The 25,372-nt window shown below is 40.5% G+C and overlaps 4 protein-coding genes across 7 annotated transcripts in view; 1 reads left to right on the top strand and 3 right to left on the bottom strand.

Moving 5' to 3' along the window:
• Nucleotides 1-4,352: 4,352 nt before the first annotated feature.
• LOC131353495 (uncharacterized) lies at nt 4,353-6,449 on the bottom strand. Its single transcript, XM_058390578.1, has 3 exons — nt 5,956-6,449; nt 5,736-5,784; nt 4,353-4,966 (listed from the first exon to the last, which is right to left on the bottom strand). Exons 1-3 carry the CDS (start codon nt 6,091-6,093, stop codon nt 4,527-4,529), a joined length of 627 nt encoding a protein of 208 aa, XP_058246561.1. The 5' UTR covers nt 6,094-6,449; the 3' UTR covers nt 4,353-4,526.
• A 1,124-nt stretch (nt 6,450-7,573) lies between these two features.
• Nucleotides 7,574-15,071, bottom strand: wdr6 (WD repeat domain 6). Of its 2 annotated transcripts, none has more exons than XM_058389524.1 (7): nt 14,718-15,071; nt 13,793-13,897; nt 9,868-12,571; nt 9,336-9,413; nt 9,080-9,196; nt 8,849-8,943; nt 7,574-8,212 (listed from the first exon to the last, which is right to left on the bottom strand). In XM_058389524.1, the coding sequence occupies exons 2-7, from the start codon at nt 13,887-13,889 to the stop codon at nt 7,680-7,682; spliced, it is 3,624 nt and encodes a 1,207-aa protein (XP_058245507.1). In that variant the 5' UTR covers nt 13,890-13,897; nt 14,718-15,071; the 3' UTR covers nt 7,574-7,679. The 2 variants fall into 2 exon arrangements, with proteins under 2 accessions (XP_058245507.1, XP_058245508.1); XM_058389525.1 differs by having other exon boundaries at nt 13,793-13,894.
• A 166-nt stretch (nt 15,072-15,237) lies between these two features.
• On the top strand, nt 15,238-22,005 carry LOC131352944 (fibrinogen silencer-binding protein). The gene is made up of 5 exons (XM_058389526.1): nt 15,238-15,372; nt 18,445-19,030; nt 19,769-19,874; nt 20,252-20,301; nt 20,597-22,005. Exons 2-5 carry the CDS (start codon nt 18,635-18,637, stop codon nt 21,149-21,151), a joined length of 1,107 nt encoding a protein of 368 aa, XP_058245509.1. The 5' UTR covers nt 15,238-15,372; nt 18,445-18,634; the 3' UTR covers nt 21,152-22,005.
• celsr3 (cadherin, EGF LAG seven-pass G-type receptor 3) overlaps nt 21,867-25,372 on the bottom strand; it is a 62,390-nt gene continuing 58,884 nt past the window's right edge. For all 3 annotated transcript variants that reach the window (XM_058389521.1, XM_058389523.1, XM_058389522.1), the window contains 2 exons: nt 23,855-24,710; nt 21,867-23,723 (listed from right to left, as the gene is read on the bottom strand). In XM_058389521.1, the coding sequence (XP_058245504.1) occupies nt 23,696-23,723; nt 23,855-24,710 (884 nt within the window). In that variant the 3' untranslated portion in view covers nt 21,867-23,695. The remainder of the gene's footprint in view (nt 23,724-23,854; nt 24,711-25,372) is intronic.

Below are 25,372 nucleotides of genomic sequence, written 5' to 3'. Positions count from 1 at the left end.
AATATTCAACAGATTTTCTTTCATTGATTAATGTCTTGGAAACTGGAGATACAGTGAATTGAATGACTGTTAATATAGACTAATTATAAAAACCCAGGCCATGCTTAAAACATCATGCAAACAGAAAACTTAACTCTTTAAGTACCCTGATTAATGATTCCCAGTGCACTTTGACCTTTACTACCTTTTGGTACTCAAGAGGTTTCTCACTTCCCCCCAGCAATAAACATTGCGACATGAATTATATTTTGCACAATTATTATCTTATCCTAATAAAAGAGAAAAAAACAACACCCTTCCTAATTGCTCTCAACACTTGATCACGAAAGTGGGTATAACGTAATTGGTGTCTAATACAATGAGCCCTTATAATCTGATCACTGCAGTGTGAATCAAATTCAAATGGATGAACATGAAGTAAACTGGATGAGATGAAGGAAAATAATTATTGTCTTTCTTTCTATGAATAAGGTATATTCATTACACATTCATTTAGAAGCAGGGGTGTTCACTTTTTGCTGTGAGGCAATAATGCTACCCGCTGCACCAGCGTGCTGTCTTGATTTCTGATTATGAAAAATGTGTAACAATAACAGGTAGCAGGAAGATTGTCTGCTATTCAGTTTGATTATTTTATTGATGCTCGGTGCTCAGCAGTTGCTCAGACTAGTTCTAGTTTATTGAATGTGAGTAAAAGGGGCTAAGATGTACAGATTTGTAAAAGATATATGTTTAAATCTACATGCTCTGTGTACATACATGTGTGTGTGTGTGTGTGTGTGTGGTAAGAATTTTTAAAAATTTTAATTGAAGCCACATATATAATGATGGCTCCACATCATTTCCTCCAGTAGCACAGTGCTGAGACTGCAACTCTCTGCTTATTTACTGCATTTATATCATTTACACACACATGCAAAGACAAGGAAAACAATGAAATGGATAACATATTCACACTCATGTACAGATCATAATGTATTTATTTATTTTTCTAGCATACTGAATGTAGCATAAAATAAAACAGAGAACATTTCCATAACTATCTAGTTAAATACACCTATACTATATTGCCAAACGTTTTGGGACACCCCTCCTAATCATTGAATTCAGGTGTTGTTTTTCAGGGGTTGGGCTTGGCCCCTTAGTCCCAGTGAAAGGAACTCTTAATGCTTCAGCATACCAAGACATTTTGGACAATTTCATGCTCCAAACTTTGTGGAAACAGTTTTGGGGATGACCCCAGGTTGAGTTGTGTCCCAAAACTTTTGGCAATATAGTGTATATCATGCCTACAATTTTACTAAAAGCAAAAATCATTAGTCATCAAATATTATCATCAAATATCATGCTATATCAATAGTTTGTTTAGGATATTTCAAAATGCTGGGACATTCAGAGAGCAGCTGGTTTAAATCTCAGTTTATAATAAGTGGGACCTAAAGACCTAAAAGCAAGTTTTTAATATTCAGACATAATAGGAAGGATGCAGTGTCAGTGAAGAACTGTTATAGCTTTGATTTTTAATATAAAGGCTGCATATTATGTTCAGTATATGGTACACAGTAGCATTACATTTTTTTCCTTCACTGAAACTAAGAGACCCTTGTGTATAAAGTTCAACATGATATGGTTTGCCAGGTTTGCAGTATAAGTACTTAAAGTTCTGGACAGAGCCCTGACCTCATTGCCACTGAAAACCTTTGGGATGAACTGGAACACTGACTGCACACAAGACCTCCTCACCTCACATCAGTGCTTGAACTTTTGTGGCTGAATGAGTGAAAATTCCCACAGCCATGACCCGAAATCTAGTGGAATCTTCCCAGATGAGTCTGGGTTATTATAACAGGCAATGAGGGAATAACTCTGGAATGGGATGTTTAACAAAAACATATGAGTGTGAATGGTTAGGTATCTACATACTTTTAGCCATATAGCATATGGACACACACACACACACACACAAACCTAACACTATTATGCAAGTAAACTATATAAATTAATATGAATACAAGTGTATTTAAGCCAGTAATGAAACTGATTATTATTTTGTTAGCTCTTCTTTAGTTTTATTTCAATTTTATTTCTGCAGCGCTGTTCATTTTGCATCCACTGTGACTGAATTCATGCAATTTGTGAAACAAGCAAAAAAATTTTGTTTATGTCATAGTTTTAACTTTTCAGTACCCTTTAACTTGACTGAATTTGTAATATTTAAAAAGTAAGTCTCTGGTCTAATCTTTGACAAAGCAGTCTGGCCACCCAGTCTGTGATAATCATCAACAAGATATTTCAGTGGTTTCCAGTCTGCAGTATCCCAATCTACACCGATCAGGCATAACATTATGAGCAGTGACAGGTGAAGTGAATAACACTGACTATCTCCTCATCATGGCACCTGTTAGTGGGTGGGATATATTAGGCAGCAAGTGAAAATTCTGTCCTCAAAGTTGATGTGTTAGAAGCAGGACAAACATGCCAGAGTAAGGATTTGAGCGAGTTTGACAAGCGACACATTGTGATGGCTAGATGACTGGATCGGATCATATTCAAAACTGCAGCTCTTTTGTGGGATGTTAACTGTCTGCAGTGGTCAGTATCTATCAAAAGTGGTCCAAGGAAGGAACAGTGGTGAACCGGTGACAGGGTCATGGGCGGCCAAGGCTCATTGATGCACATGGGGAGCAAAGGCTGGCCCGTGTGATCCGATCCAACAGACGAGCTACTGTTGCTCAAATTGCTGAAGAAGTTAATGCTGGTTCTGGTAGAAAGGTGTCAGAATACACAGTGCATGATGGGTCACGGCTGTTTTGGCGACAAAAGGGGGACCAACACAATATTAGGCAGGTGGTCATAATGTTATGCCTGATCGGTGTAAGTGAGGTTTAATAAATTCTACATTGGAATGTAAATATAAAATCTAAAGATAATGGCTAGATATGTGGTGTAAAATAGCATAATGTAACAATTGGTCATAAGGAATAAAGAAAGATTTCAAGGGGCATAGTCAATTTTGAGAATTCAAAGATGGAATCCTGACTTAAACAAAACACAAGGGTTAATTATTACACACTTATTAATTATTACACAGTCTTATTACTAAGGTGCAATATATAAATTATATTCTAGTCATTGAGGTAATATCAGTAGCAGGCTGACCTTTGGGATTTTGGAGTATTTTATTAAGGCATGAGTGAAGACTAAAGGCATCAGCATCAATAGCTAACTAATTTATAATCATAGTTTCAGTCAAAGCACATCATTCTCCTGATATGAAATAAACACACCCTCAGTATTGGTGGATTTATCTACTAATGTAAAAAGATTAGAAAATGAATCATTCTTATTCTAAACATCTAATAAACTTAGATTAGAGCTATTTCACTCCTGACATCCCAAATGTAATGGTGTCAAGCACTGGTTCTCAAATGCACAGTTACGGAATCCCTAATGATTATAAAAGATTTACACTATATTGCTAAATGTTTTGGGACACCCCTTCAAATCATTAAATTCAGGTGTTGTTTACAGGGGTTGGGCTTAGACCCTTAGTTCCAGTGAAAGGAACTCCTAATGCTTCAGCATACCAAGACATTTTGGACAATTCCATGCTCCCAACTTTGTGAGAACAGTTTGGGGATGGTCCCTTCCTGAGACTGTGAGCTAGGCCTTCTCGTCCAACACCAGTGCCTGACCTCACAAATGTGCTTCTAGATGGATGGTCAAAAATTCCCATAAACACACTCCTAAACTTTGTGGAAAACCTTCCCTGAAGAGTTGAAGCTGTTATAGCTGCAATGGGTGGAACAACTCCATATTAAATTCATGTGCATGTAAAGGCAGAAGTCTCAGTTTTGCCCTGACTCACAGTCTCCGCTCTAATTCATCCAAAAGGTGTTCTATCAGGTTGAGATCAGGACTCTGTGCAGGCCAGTCAAGTTCCTCCACACCAAACTCACTCATCCATGTCTTTATGGACCTTGCTTTGTGCACTGGCATGCAGTCATGTTGGAACAGGAAGGGGTCATCCCCAAACTGTTCCCACAAGGTTAGGAGCATGAAATTGTCTAAAATGTCTTGGTATGCTGAAGCATTAAGAGTTCCTTTCACTGGAACTAAGGGTCCAAGCCCAACACCTGAATTCAATGATTTGAAAGGGTGTCCCAAAACTTTTGGAAATATAGTGTATTTTATCATTAATATAAATAATTTTATGATTATTTAAATTACTGAGACATTTTGCACATTAGACAAACATACACCATCATGTTTTTTTAAAAGCTTTTTATTTCTGAACTCTCTTTCCAAAAAATCCAAACAATCTACACTACATTACATACTGTATACGGAGGTATTGAGAAATTTATCAATAGGACCTTTTCTGAGTCAAATTAAAATTCCCATTGGATTCAATTTCACATATTTTTATATTACAAGGCTCAAAACTTATATAAATAATAATAACTGTACCAGCTATGACCATTTTTATATTAGTAATGACTAAGGAATAATGAGATTCAGTTCAGTCAGTAATGTATCTTCCTCAGCAGTACAACAAGCTCTTTGAACCGATCTGCTCGGTTTTGCACTGACTGATGCCATGGCAGCTCGAAAAATGAGAAAGTGAAGCTTCGTGAAAAGCTGAGATTGGAAACTTGGCGTAACGGAGGTAAGCGCGAGGGTCTGGAGGGTCCTCGTAATGGCAGGGGTTGTCTCTTCACACAAGCACTTTCTCGACTATCAGGGTTGGTGTTTCTGATGGTCTGTGGTGGATTTGAAGAAGTCTCTGATGATGTGATTGGTGGAGGGGGTCGAGAAGAAGGAGGAGAAGGGAGAGGAGGAGCAGGGGGAATGCTGGTACAAGAGGAATTGGAGGAAACTTCCCAGGGTGTCATGAAGCTGCTCTGGAGGGCAGTAGAAATAGGAGGCTGAGCACACTTTCTTTTCCTAGCTCGTGTGGTGATTGCTGATTTCTCAGAAATACAGAAAAAAAAATTGTTTTCTGGTTAGTTAAAGCCCACAGTTGGATAAACATATCATAGTCTGTGAAACGTGAACACTTTGAACGCTTTGCCTCTGGCTGTTATAAAGTGCTGACACTGGAGAGTTCTTCAGGCTATGATAAAGAAAGTGTTTGCCTTGCACAATTCCCTATGAATGAGCCGTTACTATAGAAACAATAAAAATACACTATAATATAAACTCTGTGTTTTCCCTTGAGCTGGAACCACTGTCAGGGCTGCTGTGATAGAAAATTATTCACCTTCACCATCTTATTTACCCCTCTGTTGAATATTTTCCTATAACAGCATGTTTAGTTCCTTACGTAACATTTATACATTTATAGAGAGTCCTATAAATGCTTATCAGTGCACCTCCTTTAGCAGTCATTAAACTGCTCTCTGTTATTTTTTTCAGGGTGTGTTCGATCTGGTTTCTTATCTAACATGCATCTATGGAATAATATTATTTGCTTGAGCACGTGCATGTGTCTGAGTTATGAATTGCTGAGCTTGAATGTCTGTGTGCTGGACAGTTGGGACACAGATGAAAGTGAACTACCTCACTGCCTGATAAGAGGATATCAAATGAACGGTTAGAGGAATCAGGCTATTATCTTGAGAAGCAACATGTCTGATACTTTACAGCATGCAACTGTTCTCCAGTTATTAATAGAAATAAACTGCAACTTACACCTTTCAGAAATCATGTCAAAGCATTAAAACGAATCCTACCTGTTGTCCTGGTCTCTGAGGAGCCGATAAGAGGAAGCCTCTCACTAGCCTGTGGGGTGAGATCACACAACATGTGGTTCCTACAGATGTTAATGTGTATGCATGAACAAGTGTATATGTGTGTGTGTGCGCATGGCATTAAGTGTTGAATTACTGTATACTGGATTTACAGAATGTTTATACAGAAGAGTCCAGTAAGTGTGTTTAAATGAGAATGAACCTCGGTTGCAGAACCGGCAGCACAATTATTTGTAGCTCCTTTTCTCTTTTGTCTCTGTGCTGCTCTTTCCTTTTTTCTTTCTTTTCCATCACATTTGACTTTTGAGGCTCTGCTGACATCTGACATCCTTCCTGCCATAATAAGCTCACACTCACACAACAATGACACACAGGACACTGCACTTAATAAGACTATGAGACTATTAGGAAGACTATGAATTAATTATAAGCAGTAATTTGTGAGAATACGAGAAAAAGTAAAAACATAGTAAAAGAAAATTGTATATTTGGGCTAAAGTACAGATTTATAACACAACCTCAGAAATACATTTCTAGTACCTTTGGTCTGCTTTTCTTCAGATGGTTGGTAATGTTCGCTCAGCTCTGGCTTTATTTTTCCCCAGGCTCATCCTTTTGTCATAAGTAATGAGTTTTAGTGGTCATCCACTTCTACTTAACATGCAGCGAAGCACACTTTCTCCCTTTGCCTGCTTATTACCGTAAGAAACCAGCAGTGTCTATGTACCTGACTCCTCTCAAGCACTGAATTGTTTGTCCTCCTATTTTATTTCATGTGTTCTTTAGAGTGCTTGGCAGCTGGCAACTTCATGAACAAAGAGAAATCTGAGAAGAGGATAAAATATTTATGCTCACCAATGCAACCAAGCCCCCTGACACTGACCCCTGTTTCACTGACTCACACACACACACACACACACACCTGCCCCACAGGCCTGTATGCAATCACAGAGTGCATTTACACGTGCAAAGTAATGCTACATGCAAAAAACAGATTATGGCAATAATGTAATCAACACAATTAAATTGTGAATATGATTCAATCATAGGAATGCAATAAAGGGGAACATTCCTGTAATCTGATACAAGTCATGAAGCTATTCCTTTAACTACGCTCATAAAGGGGTAACATCATTGCTTTTTTTCATCAGGAGCTTGTATTGAGTTTTCACCACTGAACTGTTTCTCAGCTCTGAGTTCTTGGAAGATGTTGATATTAATGCATTAATTCTATCGAGTTATTGTTTCTATGCTAACATCTCACAAGGAGACATTCATTAAGCAGTTGTGGGCCATTTCATTTGACCCAGTCATTGATTTTTTCCCCCTATAATGGCACACCTTGTAGTGTTTCATTTCCTAAATTATTAACCCAGTTGCAAAAGAGTAGTAATAATTATAATAATAAATCCTTGTGTGCTGTACATAATATACATGTGCTGTTCTTAATATTCATTACAAATACTTTAATATAATACATACACTTTAATATAATGTATATACTTTATCCTATTTTGTTTTTCATGTAGGTTGGAAAGACAATTGATTCAAAGTTACTGTATGCAAATGAGTTAAATTATTATTTGAGAGATTTGCACATGCTCTACTTCTTCAAATGGACACAGTTCAGGTGTGATTACCATTTCACTTCAGATTTTTTTCTGAAAAAATAATAATAAATAAATAAATAGATAGATAGATAGATAGATAGATAGATAGATAGATAGATAGATAGATAGATAGATAGATAGATAGATAGATAGATAAATAAATAAGCATCAAAGTTACAGACCAAAAAACATTTACAAAACCGGTTATCATAAGTTAAAAACGTTTTTATTTTGGGTGCTAAAAATTTACAGCATAAGTCAGTCTGCACTGAGCTTTGGTCATTCCTCTGAATCAAGTATTTAATATTTGAACAGCTTATACTCTGACAAAACGTTCTGCAAACATCACTTTCTGTCGTTCCTCTTCCTTTCTTCTTCTCTCTGAGTCTTTCCTGTCCGTTAACTTCAAGAGTTGCAAACCCTGTCCACAAACTACCACAAAGTCTCCACTCTGTAATTCTGACCCTTTCTTGTGCCAGGCACAGAGTCCTGCAGCATCTGCTGTGTGTGAGAACGTTGTCACTTGGTGCTGAAGTCCATCGCAACACACACGCCACACACACACGCGCTGGTCTGGAGACGTGGTCAACAATGTTGCACAATTAAGAGCGCTCAGAGCTGTTAGCGGGGCGGAGTGTGCTAGCGCTACAGTCCAATGAGATAGCAGCTCTGGAAACACGACCTTTTGATGAAGTTGCACTCGAATCTTCATTACTGACAGCTGACCGTCATCTCCACCACTAGCCACGGTGATGATGTCTTTGTCCATTTGTCCCGCTTCATTAGATATTACGATGGTGTTTACTCCACTCTGATGAACAGGGATAGAGAAGCATGGAGCAGATGGACCTAAAGACACATATAAAGCACATATATACATGAAAATGCAACATAATGAGTACATCAAGAAGCAAATGAATTATTCATGTTCACTGACAAATTGCTGTCTGAAAAATTAAACAGTCACGTGGCCAGTAGAAAATCCTGAATGTTGAATGTCCTGTCTTGAAGACTCTCCTATGAAGGCCAGCCTTCACTCCCCACAAACATCAGTGAATCGTGGTTGCCCATGACCCTGTTGTCGGTTCAATGGTTGTCCTTCACTCTGGCAGGGAATAACCTCTGCATAAACTAAAAACCTCACAACTCCTGCTGTTTTCAAGATGCCTTGAAACCATCACAATTCAGCCCTTCTCAGATCCTTTCACTTGCCCATTTTTCTTGCTTCCAACACATCAAATTCGAGGATTGACTGCTAGCCTGTTGCCTAATGTACACCATCTACCACTGTACATATATATAAACCCAAAAAATATATAAACAAATTGCAAAAACCCTTATATGTCCTGCTCCCAGATCAGTTTTTGCCTTTCATGCAAATGTAAATTTATGCAAATAAATATGTAAATATCTGACCCTAGACCAACCGTCCTACTGTGTGTAGCTTATACATGAGGATCCAGTTCTCACAGCCTGCTGACTCACCGTGCCAGCTGTCCTTGGATTTACTGTCCAACACTGTAGTCAGATCCCACAGAGCTACGGCACCATCTGTAGCCCCGCTAAACAACAACACATGCCTGGGGTGGGTGGGAGTGAGAGAGAAAAGAGAAAGTCATAAAGAAAGTTAAAAAAAAAAGAAAAGAGAGAGAGAGTGAGAGAGAGAGAGAGAGAGAGAGAGAGAATTCGTAATATACTTTATTGGTGTATACTCACAGCTTGCCCTGTGGGTCTTCAAGGCTATAAGAAGCAACAGTAAGCACACACCGCTGATGGTAAAAATTCTCCCAGAGCACCTCAACCTTCCTGCTGTCTTCTCCTACAGTGAAAAGCCTGAGAGAAAGATAGAATGTCTTTTATTTTTAGTGATAGCCTCAACTCTCAATTGCAACAATGAAATCTGTCAGTCCCTTGTAATACACTGCCACCATAATCTCACCAAGTTAGCGATTTTACACACGCACATACACACCTTACAGCTCCATCGCTGCAGGCCAGAGTCAGGAGAATCTCCTCTGTGCTTTCATGCACCACAGCCATTGACATGTACCTGAAAATCAATACAATAATCCTGTTAACAATATCACTGCATGTAAGCACCGTTATTCACGAGCCAATGGGAGAGTGTGGGCCCCGTTACCTTCAGGTGGTACTAATATGCCCCCTAATGGTTACTTTCAGACAGCACAACATATCACTGTGTTTACATCAACACAAAAATTGAGTGTATAATTCCTAAAAGTCAAAACCCAGAAAAGAATCTCTTTTTATGAGCAATAAAAAACATCTTAATGGTTAACATTCTTTGTTTTTATGTTAAATTTGTTGTAAATCAATACTGCTAAAAAAAAAAATACAAGCTTCCCTTTGTTTTACTATTTATACTTGAAATAAAAATAAAAATCACCCCAAGAGAGATGTCATGACATTCTGTGCTACAGACAAAAACACAAATAATACATCCTCTCAGTTCCAGTGTATATCTATAATAAACACATATGCACCTTGTCTCAGGGTCCATTTTCACAGTCTTGTGGCGATTCCGTCTTTTCTCCCAGTGCTCATCCAATCTGTGACCAGCAACCTGAGTCACCTGACAGACAGGCCGGTTCAACTGCTCATCCCAGCCAATCAGGAGCCGGTAGCACTGCAGTTGAGCCCTCCCACCAGCAGAAAACAGCAGTGTTGAAAACGAAGATGATGTCCTCCCGCCACTGTTTGCTTCTTGTCTTTGGATGGCAGTCAGTGTCCGAACGTTTGAAATGTGGTCAGCTAAAACAGTGAGCACTTTCACCGTGCCACGTCCAAGTTCAACTGCAAGCACTGTCACTGTGGTGTCCTCGCCACCAGTAACTAGCACCTCCCATTCTTCAGGTGATGCTCTGCCTCTGGAAACACTACCAAGGTGACAAATGCAACTCAGACCTCGGCCATGAAGTCCGTCCTTCAGGGTGTGTCCTCTTACTTGGGTTGCTGTGGAAGTCAAGGAACGAGAAGCCATGAGAGCACCTTGCTTGATGAAGATCAGAGTACCTTGTCCGAGACTGTGTGAGGATGGGAGTGTTTGAGAGTGAGAAGGGGAAATGTAAGCCCAGGACCTGTGTCCTCCTCCACATGGCGCTGAGAATAGTTTCTCTCGTCTTAACGGATCCCACAAAACAAACTGAATAGAGTGGAAGCCAACCATTACAAAATGGGCCTCTGCAACACTTTCACTCCTGCTATCTTCAAATTTTTCCATGGACTTCAATTCGCCTTCATCTTTCAAACCATCTCTCTCTTTTATGTCAGCGCCTCCATTCTCAAGCACTTTTTCTTCCTCCTCACTGTTTTCTTCTTTGCTTCTCTCATTGCCCTCATACACATCAGATATTTCAGAACCCAAGAACAGGACCTTTTCTAGCCACTCCATTCCTTTGCTGGCACGATGAACCCGCCGCACCTTTAGAGTGTCCCTGCATACTGTCAGAACCCGCACACATCCGTCCCGACCGGTGCTATAAAACAAACCCCGATGCTCGCATACACTTGTCACGCCTTGCTTCCCATGGACACCAAACAGTGTGTTGACAGGGGAAATGGGAGCAGCAGTGTCCTTCACAGCACTCTCAGGCCATCTGTTCTCATTCCTCCAAACTCCTTGGTCTTCCTCACTCCCTCCTTCTCTGTCCTCTCTACCCACTTCACTCACTTCTAATTCCCCTTCTCTGTACAGCAGCAATGAACCACGGCGGTCTCCACACACCCACAATGAACCGTTTCCATGTGGCAGTCTGACTGCAGCAGTGAGCCATCTCTTCGCACAGGGTGGCAACAGGAAAGACTTTAGCTCCTCCAATCTTAAACCCAGAACTGATTCATTCTCCTCCACCTCTACTGACCATCTATATACCAGTCCTTCAGCAGCAGAAGCCAACAGACACAAATGATCCCCTTCCACCCATTTCAAAGCGTGCACCTTCCCCTGGCCTGCTTGCAGTAACACACCTGAATTCGGGTGGTGTACAGCAAACACCTGAACCCCTCCATTAATATTACCAACTGCGCACAAACACAAAGAAGCCTCCTGGAATTGGACATGTGCTACTTCCATCACACAATAAGACTGAAATTCTGGACCACCATTCCAAACAGCCTGCCACGATTCATCCTGGTGTAAAAACACTTCACCTTGATCAGTGCAAACAATCACAGCACCACAACCTCCTACTGAACACACAACCTTAGGACAACCTTGCCCACTGAAGCCCAAATCTATCAGGCCATCTTCCTCTTTGCTTTGCTTCACCTGTCTGGTTCCCTCCAAAACTCTCCATGCCCGTATTCCCCCATCAGCCCCTCCTGTAGCCACCCATCCACCCCCTTTACTCACAGCTAGTGCTCTGATGCCACCAGATCTATGGCCCCTTAAAGTTCGACCAACTTTACCATTCCCTTCCCACTCCCACAGTAAGCAAGCACCGTCCTCTCCAGCACTGAACACACAGCCAGGTGAGAGTCTGACACAGAATACACGAGCCTGGTGGCCATAGAGAACTCGCAGACATGTTGGTGATTCTACTCCACACCCTCCGTCTGCGCCAAGCACACCAACGTCCCAGACACGAACACTACGATCATCTGAGGCAGAAGCCAACCATCTGGAACTCTGGAGGTAGCACAAGCTAAAAATCACACCACTGTGCCCAAGCAAGCGCCTTTCTACTTGGGACTGCCTGTCTCCTTTGGTCCCTCCAGGTCTCCACAGGACCAGCTGGTTGAAGACAGTCCCCCCCACCAGCACTGATGTTTCCCAGCTTGGACCAATCAGAAGTGCAGAGTAGAGAAGGCACACCTCTACACACGAGCAGAGAGATATGATGTTTCCAGATTGTGGCTCTAAAAGAAGCACAGAGTTGTGAGCCAGACATATGCCTAGTAATGATCCGGTCTCTCCGCTTAGCCAAGAAACATCTAGCACCCAATCCTGGAGCTCCAACAGAGGGCCAGCTACCTCCAAACTAAGGCCATAAGGCTTGACATTAATAAGACGTACTGCTTTCCCACCAAAAATGACTAGTTCCACCAGTTCAGGAACAGTGACATGACCATCATTATTTTGCAGCTTGGGCCGTATTCCATGGATACGGCAGTTATGCAGAAGACTAAGTGAAACACATTGTGTGGGTGAAGCTTGGAGACAATAGATGGACAGGATGGGGCCCTCACCTAAAAAATAAGGCAGATATACTGTATTAAGGAAAACAGGAAGAAGTGTTCCAAGAACTATCATATTGTGTGTTAGTATTTATAGATAGTTTGTACAGGTAGATGATTTTCAACAATTTATTCTAGTGTCCCATATTGTAATGCTGCGTTGTAAAATAGCCACTGTACATACATTATATTGCCAAAAGTTTTGGGACACCCCTCCAAATCATTGAATTCAGGTGTTGTTTTTCAGGGGTTTGGCTTGGCCTCTTAGTTCCAGTGAAAGGAACTCTTAATGCTTCAGCATACCAAGACATTTTGGACAATTTCATGCTCCCAACTTTGTGGGAACAGTTTGGGGATGACCCCTTCCTGTTCCAACATGACTGTGCATTAGTGGACAAAACAAGGTCCATAAAGACATGGATGAGCGAGTCTGGTGTGGAGGAACTTGACTGGCTCACACAGGGTCCTGACCTCAACCCGACTGAACATCTTCGGGATGAATTAAAGCAAAGACTGCAAGCCAGGCTTTCTCGTCCAACGTCAGTGCCTGACCTCACAAATGCACTTCTACAGGAATTGTCAAAAATTCCCATAAACACACTCCTAAACCTTGTGGAAAGCTTTCCCTGAACAGTAGAAGCTGCTATAGCTGCAAAGGGCGGGCCAAATCCATATTAAATTCATGTGCATGTTAAGTTGCCTTTATTGGTCACATATACATTACTGCACAGTGAAATTCTTTCTTTGCATATCCCATCCATGAAAGTCGGGGTCAGAGTGCAGGGTCAGCCATGATGCAGCACCCCTGGAGCAGGGTGGGTTGCTACGGTGGCAGCGCTGGGGTTTGAACCCCAGTCTTCTGGTCAATGACCCAGAGCCGTAACCACTTGAGCCAACACAGACGTAAAAGGCAAACGTCCCAAAACTTTGGCAGTATAGTGTATGCTCGTATGTATGTATGTATGTATTTATTTATAATAACTACTGCACACCTGTACATAAATTTTCCACTCCCCCTGTATATATCATCCTCATAGCCTTCTATCTTTCGTAAATTATTGCCAATATACCACTATGCACTCCTGGTTAAATGCTAACTGCATTTCATTGACTTTGTACATGTACTTTGCACAATGGAAATAAAGTTTAATCTAATCTAATCTAATCTGACATATGTATATACAGTATGTATGTGTCAAACCCTGTATGTATCTGCCCCAGCATGTAACTCACCTGTCAATAAATAGTCATCTCCAAGAAACTCCAGAGCAGTGACGGGGGCCACAAGTGCAGAGCTCTGTAGAACAATCAAACTGTCTGATGCTGCCATCTCATCTACTGTAACCAACAAAAAGATATGTAAGGAATAAGAAATGACAGGACATGCGGAAATACGAAATACGAATCATTTATATGAAATAAATCATTTTTCCTTGCCATAGTCACCTCGCTAGGGATGATTTTGTCTAACATTAATCTTGGACTTTTGTACTATGTTTCTTATGTTCTATAATAATGCTTTGAGACAATGTCCATTGTTAAAAGTGCTATACATATATAATTGAATTGAATTGAATATACATTCATTTGTAGTTGCATTTTATTTTGTGGCAGGTCTGTGCAACATCCTGCTATTGTTCATATCGTAGTAACTCTAAACAGTCCTTCCCTCACAAAGCCTCCATGTTTTTTCTCTTTAATATTAGATTTTCTCTTTTGCAGGATATTATAGTGACTGTGTCCAGAAGGTTGTGTCCCATTGCAGAAAACCCATAAACTGTTACCAGGGGTTGGTACTGGAGACTCCTTCCATAAATCCATAAATTAATGTCTCATTAAATTTTAAAAAAAGTTGAATAAATCTGTTTATTATCAGGCTGTGTTTATGTCAAGCATCTATTACACAAGTCCGCGTGAAAGTGAGTTGTTACTATGGAAACGATAGCTAACGTGGAGAACGCGCGCGCTGATATAAACACGTGATTTAGCTCGTAATCGCGGTATCTAATGTTGTTACACGAAAAATAAACAATTTCACAATTCAACAGCGCAATGGTATAAAACCAAAGGATCATAGTTGTGTGTAAACATTCCTGCTTTTGGTCAGTAGTGGTCTGCATCTGAAAGTATTATGGGCACAAACAGCTGGTCTACTTACAGAAAGTTGACGGAAATGTTCTATAGACACTTTTTTTCCCTCTTCGATGTCTTTTTGCCTCATCGAGTCTTAAGCATCGAGATGTTTATAGTTTTCGGTGCTGTATAAAACGAAGGCGCATAACTAAATGCTGATCTCCAGCGTGTTTTGAATAAACGCGTGTGCACGATTTCCTTCCGCTTTGGCAATTTCAGCACTAACCAACCCCAGTCTAGAATACTACACTGTCTCTAACACGCCTCTATAACTCATAATAAATCTAATGAATGTTCAGTAATTGGTTACGAAAAGATAAGCGGCGTGCCACACATACAGAATGCGCGCGCACGCCAACGTTACGCACTTTGCGTAAATAATGCGTGTATAAATTATCATATAGAAGCAGTTTTATCGGTGTTGTGCGTCTGGTGTCTGAATAACAGCGCCTCGTAAGACGTGCGACTCTCAAACACCGACTTCCGGGAAAATTCCTCGCGCGGATGACTTGTAGATCGAAGGATTGACGCGAACGCTTGCGCATCCTCCGCAGATTGTTTACGCAAGGGGCGTAAAGTGTGAGGCTGTGTTGTTTAATTTTCATACGGACTGCTCAAACATAAAGGGCGGCGGATAAAGTATTAATTTGTTATGGAAATAAAATAATCCAGCCATACAGGTAAGTTAATAATCTTGCCTGATGGAGGACACACGACAGCGATGAAGCGTGCAGGTTTACCTGTATCCGTTTAAAAAAATGTAGTTAGCCTTAATCCTAGTCTCGAACCGCTTCCCCTGCTGATTTAATACGCTGCAAAGGTTTAGCTAGGTGGCTAATAGCTAAGAGGCTAACGGGCTAGCTGTCCGAGGAAACGGTGAAGACGATGCAAATGATAAACCCTAAAGATTTAAACAAACAAAAAAAGATATAAAAATCTGTATTAATATACAAATAAATATTGGACGGATACTAAAAAACGAGCGTGTTGCTGCTCCGGACACAAAAAGGATTAAGCCTAGTCCCAGACTGAAGGATTTTTATACATTATAGCTAATAGAAATAACACAGAAATTAATACACAGGTTATAACAGGATGCTTTAAATATAACTTTTATTATCATGCACGATGTGCGTTTATTACAAATACAACGTGTGTTATTATATTGTAATTAACGCCGCGGGCCTAAACGTTTAATCTTTTCATCTTTCTTACAATAAATTAATAAACCATATTCATGTCATTTAAAAAAAATAATAAAAAATTAAAAAAGTTACATTAGAAAATTAAGTAAGAAATATAGGTGTATCATTGACCCCAGGTATAATAGATCCAGGTAATAAAACAGAGTTTTCTTTAAAATAAACAAAACAAAACACGCTTTGTGTTGTTGATTGTTTATTATCTAACACTGAGGTCAATATTGCATAATGTTTAATGCAAAAATATCAAAGCAGTAAACAGGATAAAACAAAAATATCCATGAAATTATTTCAAATTATTTGTTAATTTATTTCATTGTTTATTTTTGTAGTTATTTATTTATTTATTTATTTATTTGACAACATTCACTCTAAAATATTACACAGTGCAAAGAATATGAAGAAGTAGAACAGGGTTTTGTTTTTGTTTTTAAAAAAAAGAAGAAGAAGCATTGTTTGTTTGTTTGTTTTACAAACACTGTCTGTTTACATACACAAATGCAGGTTTAAAATGTTACATAATGTTTCATAAAAAGAGACAAACAAGTAAAACAGTATAAAAAGTTTGGTTTATTTTTATTTATTTATTTATTTACTTATTTATTTATTTTTAATTAACTTGCAGGCTTAAAATATGTAATATAACTATATTTAATACAACAAACTATATATATATATATATATATATATATATTTATATATATATATATATATATATATATATATATATATATATATATATATATATTCCATATGTATATGTATGTATGTATGTATGTATGTATAATTCCTTTATATTTGCAGTGCATCCGGTAAGAATTCACAGCGCATCACTTTTTCCACATTTTGTGATGTTACAGCCTTAGATTAAATTCATTATTTTCCTCAAAATTCTACAAAGAATACCCCACAATGACAACCCAAAAGAAGTTTATTTGAAATGTTTGCAAATTTATTAAAAATAAAAACAAAAAAAATCACATGTATATAAGTATTCACAGCCTTTGCTCAATACTTTATTGTATTTGGCACCAATTACAGCCTCAAGTCTTTTTGAGTATGATGCTACAAGCTTGGCACACCTATTTTTGTGCAGTTTCTCCCATTCTTCTTCGCAGGACCTCTCAAGCTCCATCAGGTTGGATGGGGAGTGTTGGTACACAGCCATTTTCAGATCTCTTCAGAGATGTTCAATCAGGTTCATGTCTGGGCTCTGGCTGGGCCATTCAAGGACATTCACAGAGTTGTCTTGTAGCCACTCTTTGTTATCTTGGCTGTGTGCTTAGGGTCATTGTCCTGTTGGAAGATGAACCGTTGCCCCAGTCTGAGGTCCAGAGTGCTCTAGAGCAGGTTTTCATCAAGGATGTCTCTGTACATTGCTGCATTAATCTTTCCCTCCATCCTGACCAGTCCCCCAGTTCCTGCCAAACTTCTTCCATTTACGGATGATGGAAGCCACTGTGCTCACTGGGACCTTCAATTTTTCTGTACCCATCCCCAGATCTGTGCCTCCACACAATCCTGTCTCGGAGGTCTACAGACAATTGCTTGGACTTCATGGCTTGGTTTGTGCTCTGACAAGCACTGTTAACTGTGGGACCTTATAGACAGGTGTGTGCCTTTCCAAACCATGTCCAATCAACTGAATTGACCACAGGTGGACTCCAAACAAGTTGTAGAAACATCTCAAGGATGATCAGTGGAAGCAAGATGCACCTGAGCTCAACTTTGAGTGTCATGGCAAAGGCTGTGAATACTTATGTACATGTGATTTTTTCATTTTTTATTTTTAAAAAATTTGCTAAGATTTTTAAAAAAAAAAATTCTTTCACGTTGTCATTATGGGGTATTATTTGTAGAATTTTGAGGAAAATAATTAATTTAATCCATTTTGGAATAAGGCTGTAACATAAACTGTGGAAAAAATGAAGTGCTGTGAATACTGATGCACTGTAATTCACAGAATATTTTTAGGTCTAAAACATTACCCCACTTTTACACATATTTTATACAAATTATTTATTTTATATTAACCTATTTTACTAATGTAATAAAAAAGGTTTAAATGCCAAAACAGGTGTTGATTTAAAGAATTTTGCTGATTGATGAGCATCTTGTCTTTCTATATGTGGCCCTCCGATGTACTGGTGACCTGTCCAGGGTGTACCCCTGCCTTTCGCCCAATGTGTGCTGGGATAGGCTCCAGCAGATCCCTGTGACCCTAATTAGGAATAAAGCGGGTATAGAAAATGGATGGATGAGCGTCTTATGTATTCAAATAGGACACTAGTCGTAAAAGGGGAAATTTGTAATGCAACTTACCAAAAGTGTATACTGCCATACTAAATAAGTCGTATGTATTATGTTCTTTAAATTCTATTTAGCATGGACATGTGGATTTTTCACTTCTAGCACACTTTTCTAGAACATGCAGAAGAAGACAAAACTGTACACTGTTAAAAATGTATCCTAAACATGAGGTAGGATATTTCATATGGCCTGTATGATCCATATGCTGAGCAATATTTCTTTATCTTTTCTTTATTTTAGAGTTCACAAATGCCTGCACCTACTGCAAGTTCATCACTGGGCTCAAAAAGCCTCAAGCAAATATTTCACGACTGACCACAATGCTGTAATGAAGACTTTAAACACTGTGACATTATGTAACAACATGACTGAAACACTGTTACACATAGACAATAAATAACACACTGACACTGTGTACTTTCTACACTCCATGAATGAGGTGACTGACCAGCAGCCTTACCTGTCTGCATTCCTGACACCTTTCTCTGCACATTGGCCCACACACACACGAATGAAGATGCTCACCACCATGACATACCGAATGCCCAACTTCACCGTGGAGCAGAAGCTCTACCTGCTCCAGAAGATCCACAGTGTGGTGGACGCCGTGCAGGACTTCCGCAAGGACACCAACACTACTGTGTACCGCAACGCTGTGTGGGCCGAGCTGGCGCAGGCCTTCAACGAGGCCTTCCCCAACCGGCCGCCCAGCAGCGTCGGCTCTCTCAAGACCTTGTGGAAGCGGCTGAAGGTGGAGTGCCGTGTGGCGTTGCAGAGGCGTCAGGAACAGCAGGCAGCCGGCATGCCTCTCACTGCCCTCACTCAGGTTACTGAGCCCATGAGGTTTCCCAAACAAACAACAGCTAGTGTTATGTAGTATTAGTAAGCACTCCTAACAGAACTATTATTGTGAACTTAATGTTTACTTCCAAAATACAGTTTGTCAGCTTCTTTGCAACTAGCTAGCAATCATACTCTGAATAATTAAAATTTAAGCATGAATTTTTTTTTTTTGTTGTTACTCAGCCCCACTCCCTCACCCTGAAATCTATCATTGTCACAGCCCTATTAATAACAGGGGACACTGTTTTCAGAAACAGAACAATTTTTTATCATGGGATAGAATATATTTTGTTAAAATAAGGGAGAAATAGAAAAATAAGTCATTATCTACAACTGATAGAGCCAGACAACCCAGAGCCTTAACCACTTTAGCCACCACTGCCCAGTTTTCACATATCCCAGCTTATTAGGGGTCAGAGCACAGGGTTAGCCATTATACGGTGCCCCTGGAGCAGGGAGGGTCCCAACAGCAGTAGCTTGGCAGTACTGGGACTCAAACCCCCAACCATCTGATCAGTGACCCAGAGCCTTGACTGTGTGATCCACACACATGATTTTTTACAGTGGTGTTTGTTATTTTATTTTAAGTGATCATGTGTAACATTTAGTTAAGGAACTTGCACATACAAAAGCTGTAGCTGTCCGAGTAGTGAGTGTGGAATCCTGGGAGCTGTAGTACTGGGATTTGTAGTTAGTGTTGATATTTCCTTTATCCCTGCAGGTGCAGCGGGAGGTGATGGCTCTGGTGCCAAATCTGATCTCCAACATTGAGGACATAGATGGAGATGGCAGCTGTGCCTTGGTCATGAACAGCTCACCTGGGCCAGGTAAACGCCCCACCCCAGACCACCATGCACATGCACATATTCTATTAGTAGTCTCCTAGGAAATGTATATGTACTGAGTGTGTGTGTGTGTGTTGCTCAACTAACGCTGTGTTGAGCTTAACAAAAGCAGAAGTCCAATTATAGAGATCAGACTCCAGCCATCTTCGGACTATATCACAGTGATGAATAGCAGCTCCTACACACACAGTAGTTATTGTAATTCATTTATAACATTATGTCATAAAATCACACATACATCACCTTACCTTACTGCTACAAACATCCCACCCTCTCTTACCTGCAGTATGGTCTTGATGTTGAAGAAAGGAAATTGAAATGTATTTTGTGTGTTCTCTTGCTCTCTCCTCACCTCTCAGTGACTGGGGGTTCCAATGGGAATGAGCAGGAGGATCCTGACCAAAACAATGTAACGTGTTGTAAACTCACTTTATTCATTTACATGAAACATTCTCTGTTGCAAAAATTTCAGCTAGTGATCTGCTATAGAGATTACTGTTTCTTAAACCGAATCTGCATATCTTGTGTTTAAGCTATTTCTTGTGTGATTACCACAGACTAGACTTTTTTCCTGTACAATGAAATTTACTTATAATGTAAGAGTAAGAGCAGTAATTAGGGAGTCAGTATATGTTGAGATTATGTACAACGTTTACCTGTTTACTTGTCTCATTCTGTTTTTTTTGTTTATTTGTCTTTTACAGGAAGTTGACAGTAAAGAGCTTGTAGCCATTGACCTCGGCTTAGTCTCTCCTGCTGAACCCCCTCAGAACTCTGGGACGCCTCCTGGCTCTGCATCCTCTCCCCCCTCCCATATCTTTTTCTCTCATTCCAGCACTTCAAGAAGCACCCAGCAACGCTCTTCTGTCTTCTACCCCAGCCAATCCAGAGCTGCCTCAGGTTCAGGGTCGAGAGCTGCGAGTACCGACCCCCCACGCAGAGTATCAACAGTACCTCAGGTCACCCCGTCGGCACCATTGGAGAATTCCTTTTTGTTTCAGGACTCGCAGGGCCTGGAATCTGGATGGGAGGCTCGCAGGCAGGAGGCACTTGAGCGTGAGCACCAGCAGACCATGAGCCTGCTTCTGCTGCAGCAGTGCGTGTGGGAGGAGAAGAGGAGAGCCGCCCGGCAGAAGGAGAAGGCGGCACGGGCCAAGAAGCGCTACTACCAGGCCAAACTGCACAAACTGGGGGTTGAGGTTCAGCTTTCCAGCAGCGACAGCGATGACGGGGGAGAACACCCCCAAACCGAGCACTGATTTTCCTAAAGTGTCTTTTATAGAGTCGTTTATGTCTGTTTGTGTTTTTTATTGATGTATTGAGGAGTTTTTTTTACATCTTGATACTAAAACAGATTTTATTTTTTAGTAATTATGTACTATAGGTCCGTGTGTGTCAGAGTGTCATTCATGTCAGTATTTGTGTCAGTTTTGTGAATCGTGTGCTACTTGACCTGTTCCAGATCTAAAGCCTCCTCATTTCTATAAGTAGCTCTTCCATTTAAAGTAGCTCTGGGTGCAACAAAATATGGTGGAACGCAAAGGTTATGAGATTTCTCAGGTTTTCTTTTTGTTTCAGTGTTTTAAGATGTTGTGTTTAGTGACGTGAGAACTTTAAGGGCTGATGACTGACGACAGGCTGAAATTGTGGTTGATTATATATCGTGGTATTATCTTTAAAAAAGAAAAAGAAAAAAGAAAGATGTTGCACAAACTGCGAACTGTTAGATGTAACAGTGACAATTTTGCTTTTACAGTGTTCATTGGCAAGGCAGGAAGTTGAGAGGAATGTGTTTTAGTGTTTTAATGTCGTAATTCTGGGTGTAATTCAGTATAATTATTCATTCTCAGGGTCTGTTTGTCTGGACAGTGGACTCCTGGCTACAGGACGTTGTCAACAAACTTCATCAACCAATACCATTTTGAAATAGTTTCAGGTAAAGACAAAAATACAAGACTCAAACACTGCTAGCAATAATTTTTTTTTTTTTTTAATGTCCAACATATCTCTTGTACGGTTTCTGTGGTAACCAACAAGCCTCGGCAGCTGTTTTCCCCACCATGTAAACGGGATAGCAGACATCCCATAATAAACACATTATCAGGTGATACAACCCCTCCAGTTCTCTCGTGTGTTTTTTTTTCTCTCACCCAGAATGCAATGCTGCATTGGTAGGGGCTCGTATCAAACAATACATGTACCAAAATGTCACACATTGTACATTTTTAACAAGAAAATCACTCTCTCTCACTTGATCAGCTTTCCAAAAAACCTCTCTCTCTCTCTCTCTCTCTCTCTCCCTCGCACACACACACACACACACACACACAGAATCATAAAAACCTGGAAGTGATGATACAACTTTAAAATTAACCATAATAAATAAATAAATAAATAAGCAAATAAATAAACAACATGTCTGTACAAGATAAAAAAAGGTACATTATAATAAATAAAATATAAAAATGCATTAAGTAAAAAAAAATTGATTGGAGCACTTTTTGCTAGGTTTGAGGTATTAAAGGAATGATCTTGGTTCTCTTATTTGGCAGAACAGTTTGCTAGAGGATAATTCAGGAGATTACACTGATGCATTTTTTCTTCTTCTTAATAATGTTTACTACAGCTTTAATAAGACTCATGGTTCACTCACCACTGAGCATATTTAGGTATGTTTTGTTGCGTCCAGTGAGGCCCCTGGACTGTTTACCGCTTGACTGACTCTGCCTGTATAATAATGACTTCTTAAGGTCCATCTACTGGATACAGCATTAATCGATTTAGACCTGATTCACTAGATTCAGAGGAACCGAATGGAAAACTGTTATTTATTCAGTTTGTATATTTCCATAACTCGATTGGACAAATGCAACATGGCAAGCTGAGTACAATGCTGTATGCCTGCTTCAAATTCTCAGCAAATCTTTACACATGAATAAAGTCTAATGAATACTTATTTGGTCTGAATTGAAGTACTGAAATTGTTTTTGAATTACTGATCTGAATAGAAATTCAAGCAGGCGCACAGGATGGCCAAAACCACAGGCATAGTTTTATAACTTGTCTCTAAGACCAAGTCCGAATCTTTACCTTTGTCTCCCAATCAAACCAACTGCCATAAAACATCTCCTTAATTCACAATCATATCGGTCAAATCACATCTCTTGGTTTCAAATACTTTTACAGTCTCCAGTGTTGACATTTCACTCTAAATCACATATCAGGATTGTTTGCTTCCTCATTGTTGAACCAATCCAAGCCTCTGATCCCAATTTTGGTAACAAAGACATATATATATGAGAACGGTTCAGAAAAAAAAAATTCAGGAATGGTTTGTGATGGGTATGGGAATGTGGGAATGGTTCAAGATTTCCTCTTCATTGAAATCCATATTCACTCACTCAGTGACCCCATATGCCGGACACAATCTGTAAAAACATCAGGTCTTTCATCTCGAATGAAAAAAAAATACAAAACTGTATAAAAAGGTTATATACATGTTTTTTTTTCCTTCTCTGACCGGCCCTCTGAGTATTTGTCCTTCACTGATGGTGGGAATCACCTCTTTGCACCTTCCGTCTCACCCTGTAACTCCCCTTGGCCTTGGGAGGCTGTTAAACCATCTGTTGATGGTTGACTGTAAACCATCAGGTTGAAGATTCAACCTCACTGTCTCTTAATCAGTCATGCTGTCAGGTCCTCCAGTATCCCAGAATGCTCCTAAACATTCTTTCTAATCTTTTTCTTCTGCAGTCCTTCTGTGCCCATGATCAGGAATGCATCATGGGACTAATAAGATGTCATCAGGACTGTCCATCACTTCTGTGAGCTCTAAATGACAAAGAAAATATATAGAAGGGAGTACCGGAGTTAAACAGAAAGACAAACCACAAAAGAACAAAATAATATCAATGGACATGTGAAACTTCTAAAATACGACAGAATGAGGAAAGTGGACTTACTCTGAGTCTGGTGACACTTCAGAGATACTTTGTGAGGTTGCAGAGTGAGGTGGTGGGGATGGGGAAGGACCAGCAGCCGCAGAGGCAGGGTTAGGAGGCGGAGTCAGTACTGTGGAACTGAACGAGGCTAGGATCGAGGAAAGAATGTCCAACTGCTCGCTAGAAGGTTGACGACTAGGCGGAGCTCCAGGGGCCGTTGCAGGCGCGGGGTACCTACATAGAGGGGCGGAGTCTAATCTGCCATGTCGTGAGTGCAGTGCTTCTTGAGGTTCCTCTGTGATTGGTGGAGGGGGCGAGGCTGTAGCGTGAGACTCCGGGTGTGAGAGCTGACGTGGGGGCAGAGTTCGGAGCCACTCACGGCATGGCTGTGGCACCGCTCCTACACCCCCATTCGATTCTAGCTGCTCCCGGGAACAGCTGAGGTGCTCTCTGGATGCCTGCTGCCTCATTAGTGAACTCAGAGGCATTCGCATACCTCCTAAAGAACCTCCTTCCATTCCTGACAGGCCCCCTAAGCCAACTATTCCAGGCCCAAGATCCTCTCTTGAGGCATGGATGCTGTGGACGGGACCTAGATGTTCTCTGGAACCGAGCTCACGGCGGCGTGGCAGGAGGTCAAGGTTGTCGCGAGACCGCTGGCGGCGTGCGAGCGAGTCCAAGTGCTCACGGGAGGAGTAGCGTGAGGCTGGCTGGGACAGAGACCCCGTGCCTGAGCACATGCGGCCGTAAGAGGCGGCCGGTACACCCCGGTGGCCCAGTGTGGACGTGCGGTACCACGAGAGCTCACTGGGTACACGACCCACTGAAGACAAACCCTGCAAGGCTGGAGGACAACCAAGACGGTTCTTTAAGATACCTAGAGAAGCAGGAAACAGATAAAGAATGTCAGCTAGGTTTATTTGATTATCCTTTTGATTATGCGGTTTGTATGTTACCTATGTAGAAGATTCTAAATGAAAAAAGAAATCACAGCACACCACAGCTCAAAACAATTGTTTCTGAGGCTGCATAAAGGAAGACAATTGTAACTTCTAATTTATTTGCTAGTTAGGAAGAGAGCAATATTGTACACTATATTACTAATGTACACTATATTACACCTGTCCAGCATGTCCATATGTACTTGTTGAACATCCCATTTCAAAACCATGGGTTTTGGTAGCTCAAGTGGCTCTGGGATGTTGGTTGGAAGCTTGCACTGCCAAGCTGCCACTCTTGGGCCCCTGAGCAAGGCCCTATGCTCTCTCTGCTCCAGGGATGCTGTATCATGGCTGACCCTGCACTCTGACCTTCCAAAGTTCGGATATGCAAAGAAAGAATTTCACTGTGCTGTAATGTCTATGTGACAATAATAAAGGCTGCTTCTAAGGAGTCTTGTTGTCCCCAACCAGATGGTCAGGATATAGTTGGGAAGGTGTCCAAAAGGTTTTTGGTCATATAGTGTAGGTATAAAGGTGCTCCATGCCAGCCTTCAAGCCAACACCTTAGCTTTTCTCTGTCTCCTCTATCCTGACCTTC

The sequence above is a fragment of the Hemibagrus wyckioides genome, linkage group LG05 (assembly GCF_019097595.1).
Source record: "Hemibagrus wyckioides isolate EC202008001 linkage group LG05, SWU_Hwy_1.0, whole genome shotgun sequence".
In the NCBI taxonomy this organism is placed as follows: domain Eukaryota; kingdom Metazoa; phylum Chordata; class Actinopteri; order Siluriformes; family Bagridae; genus Hemibagrus; species Hemibagrus wyckioides.
Note: the sequence above shows the minus strand (reverse complement) of the source record. Positions and strands in the feature narration are given on the sequence as shown.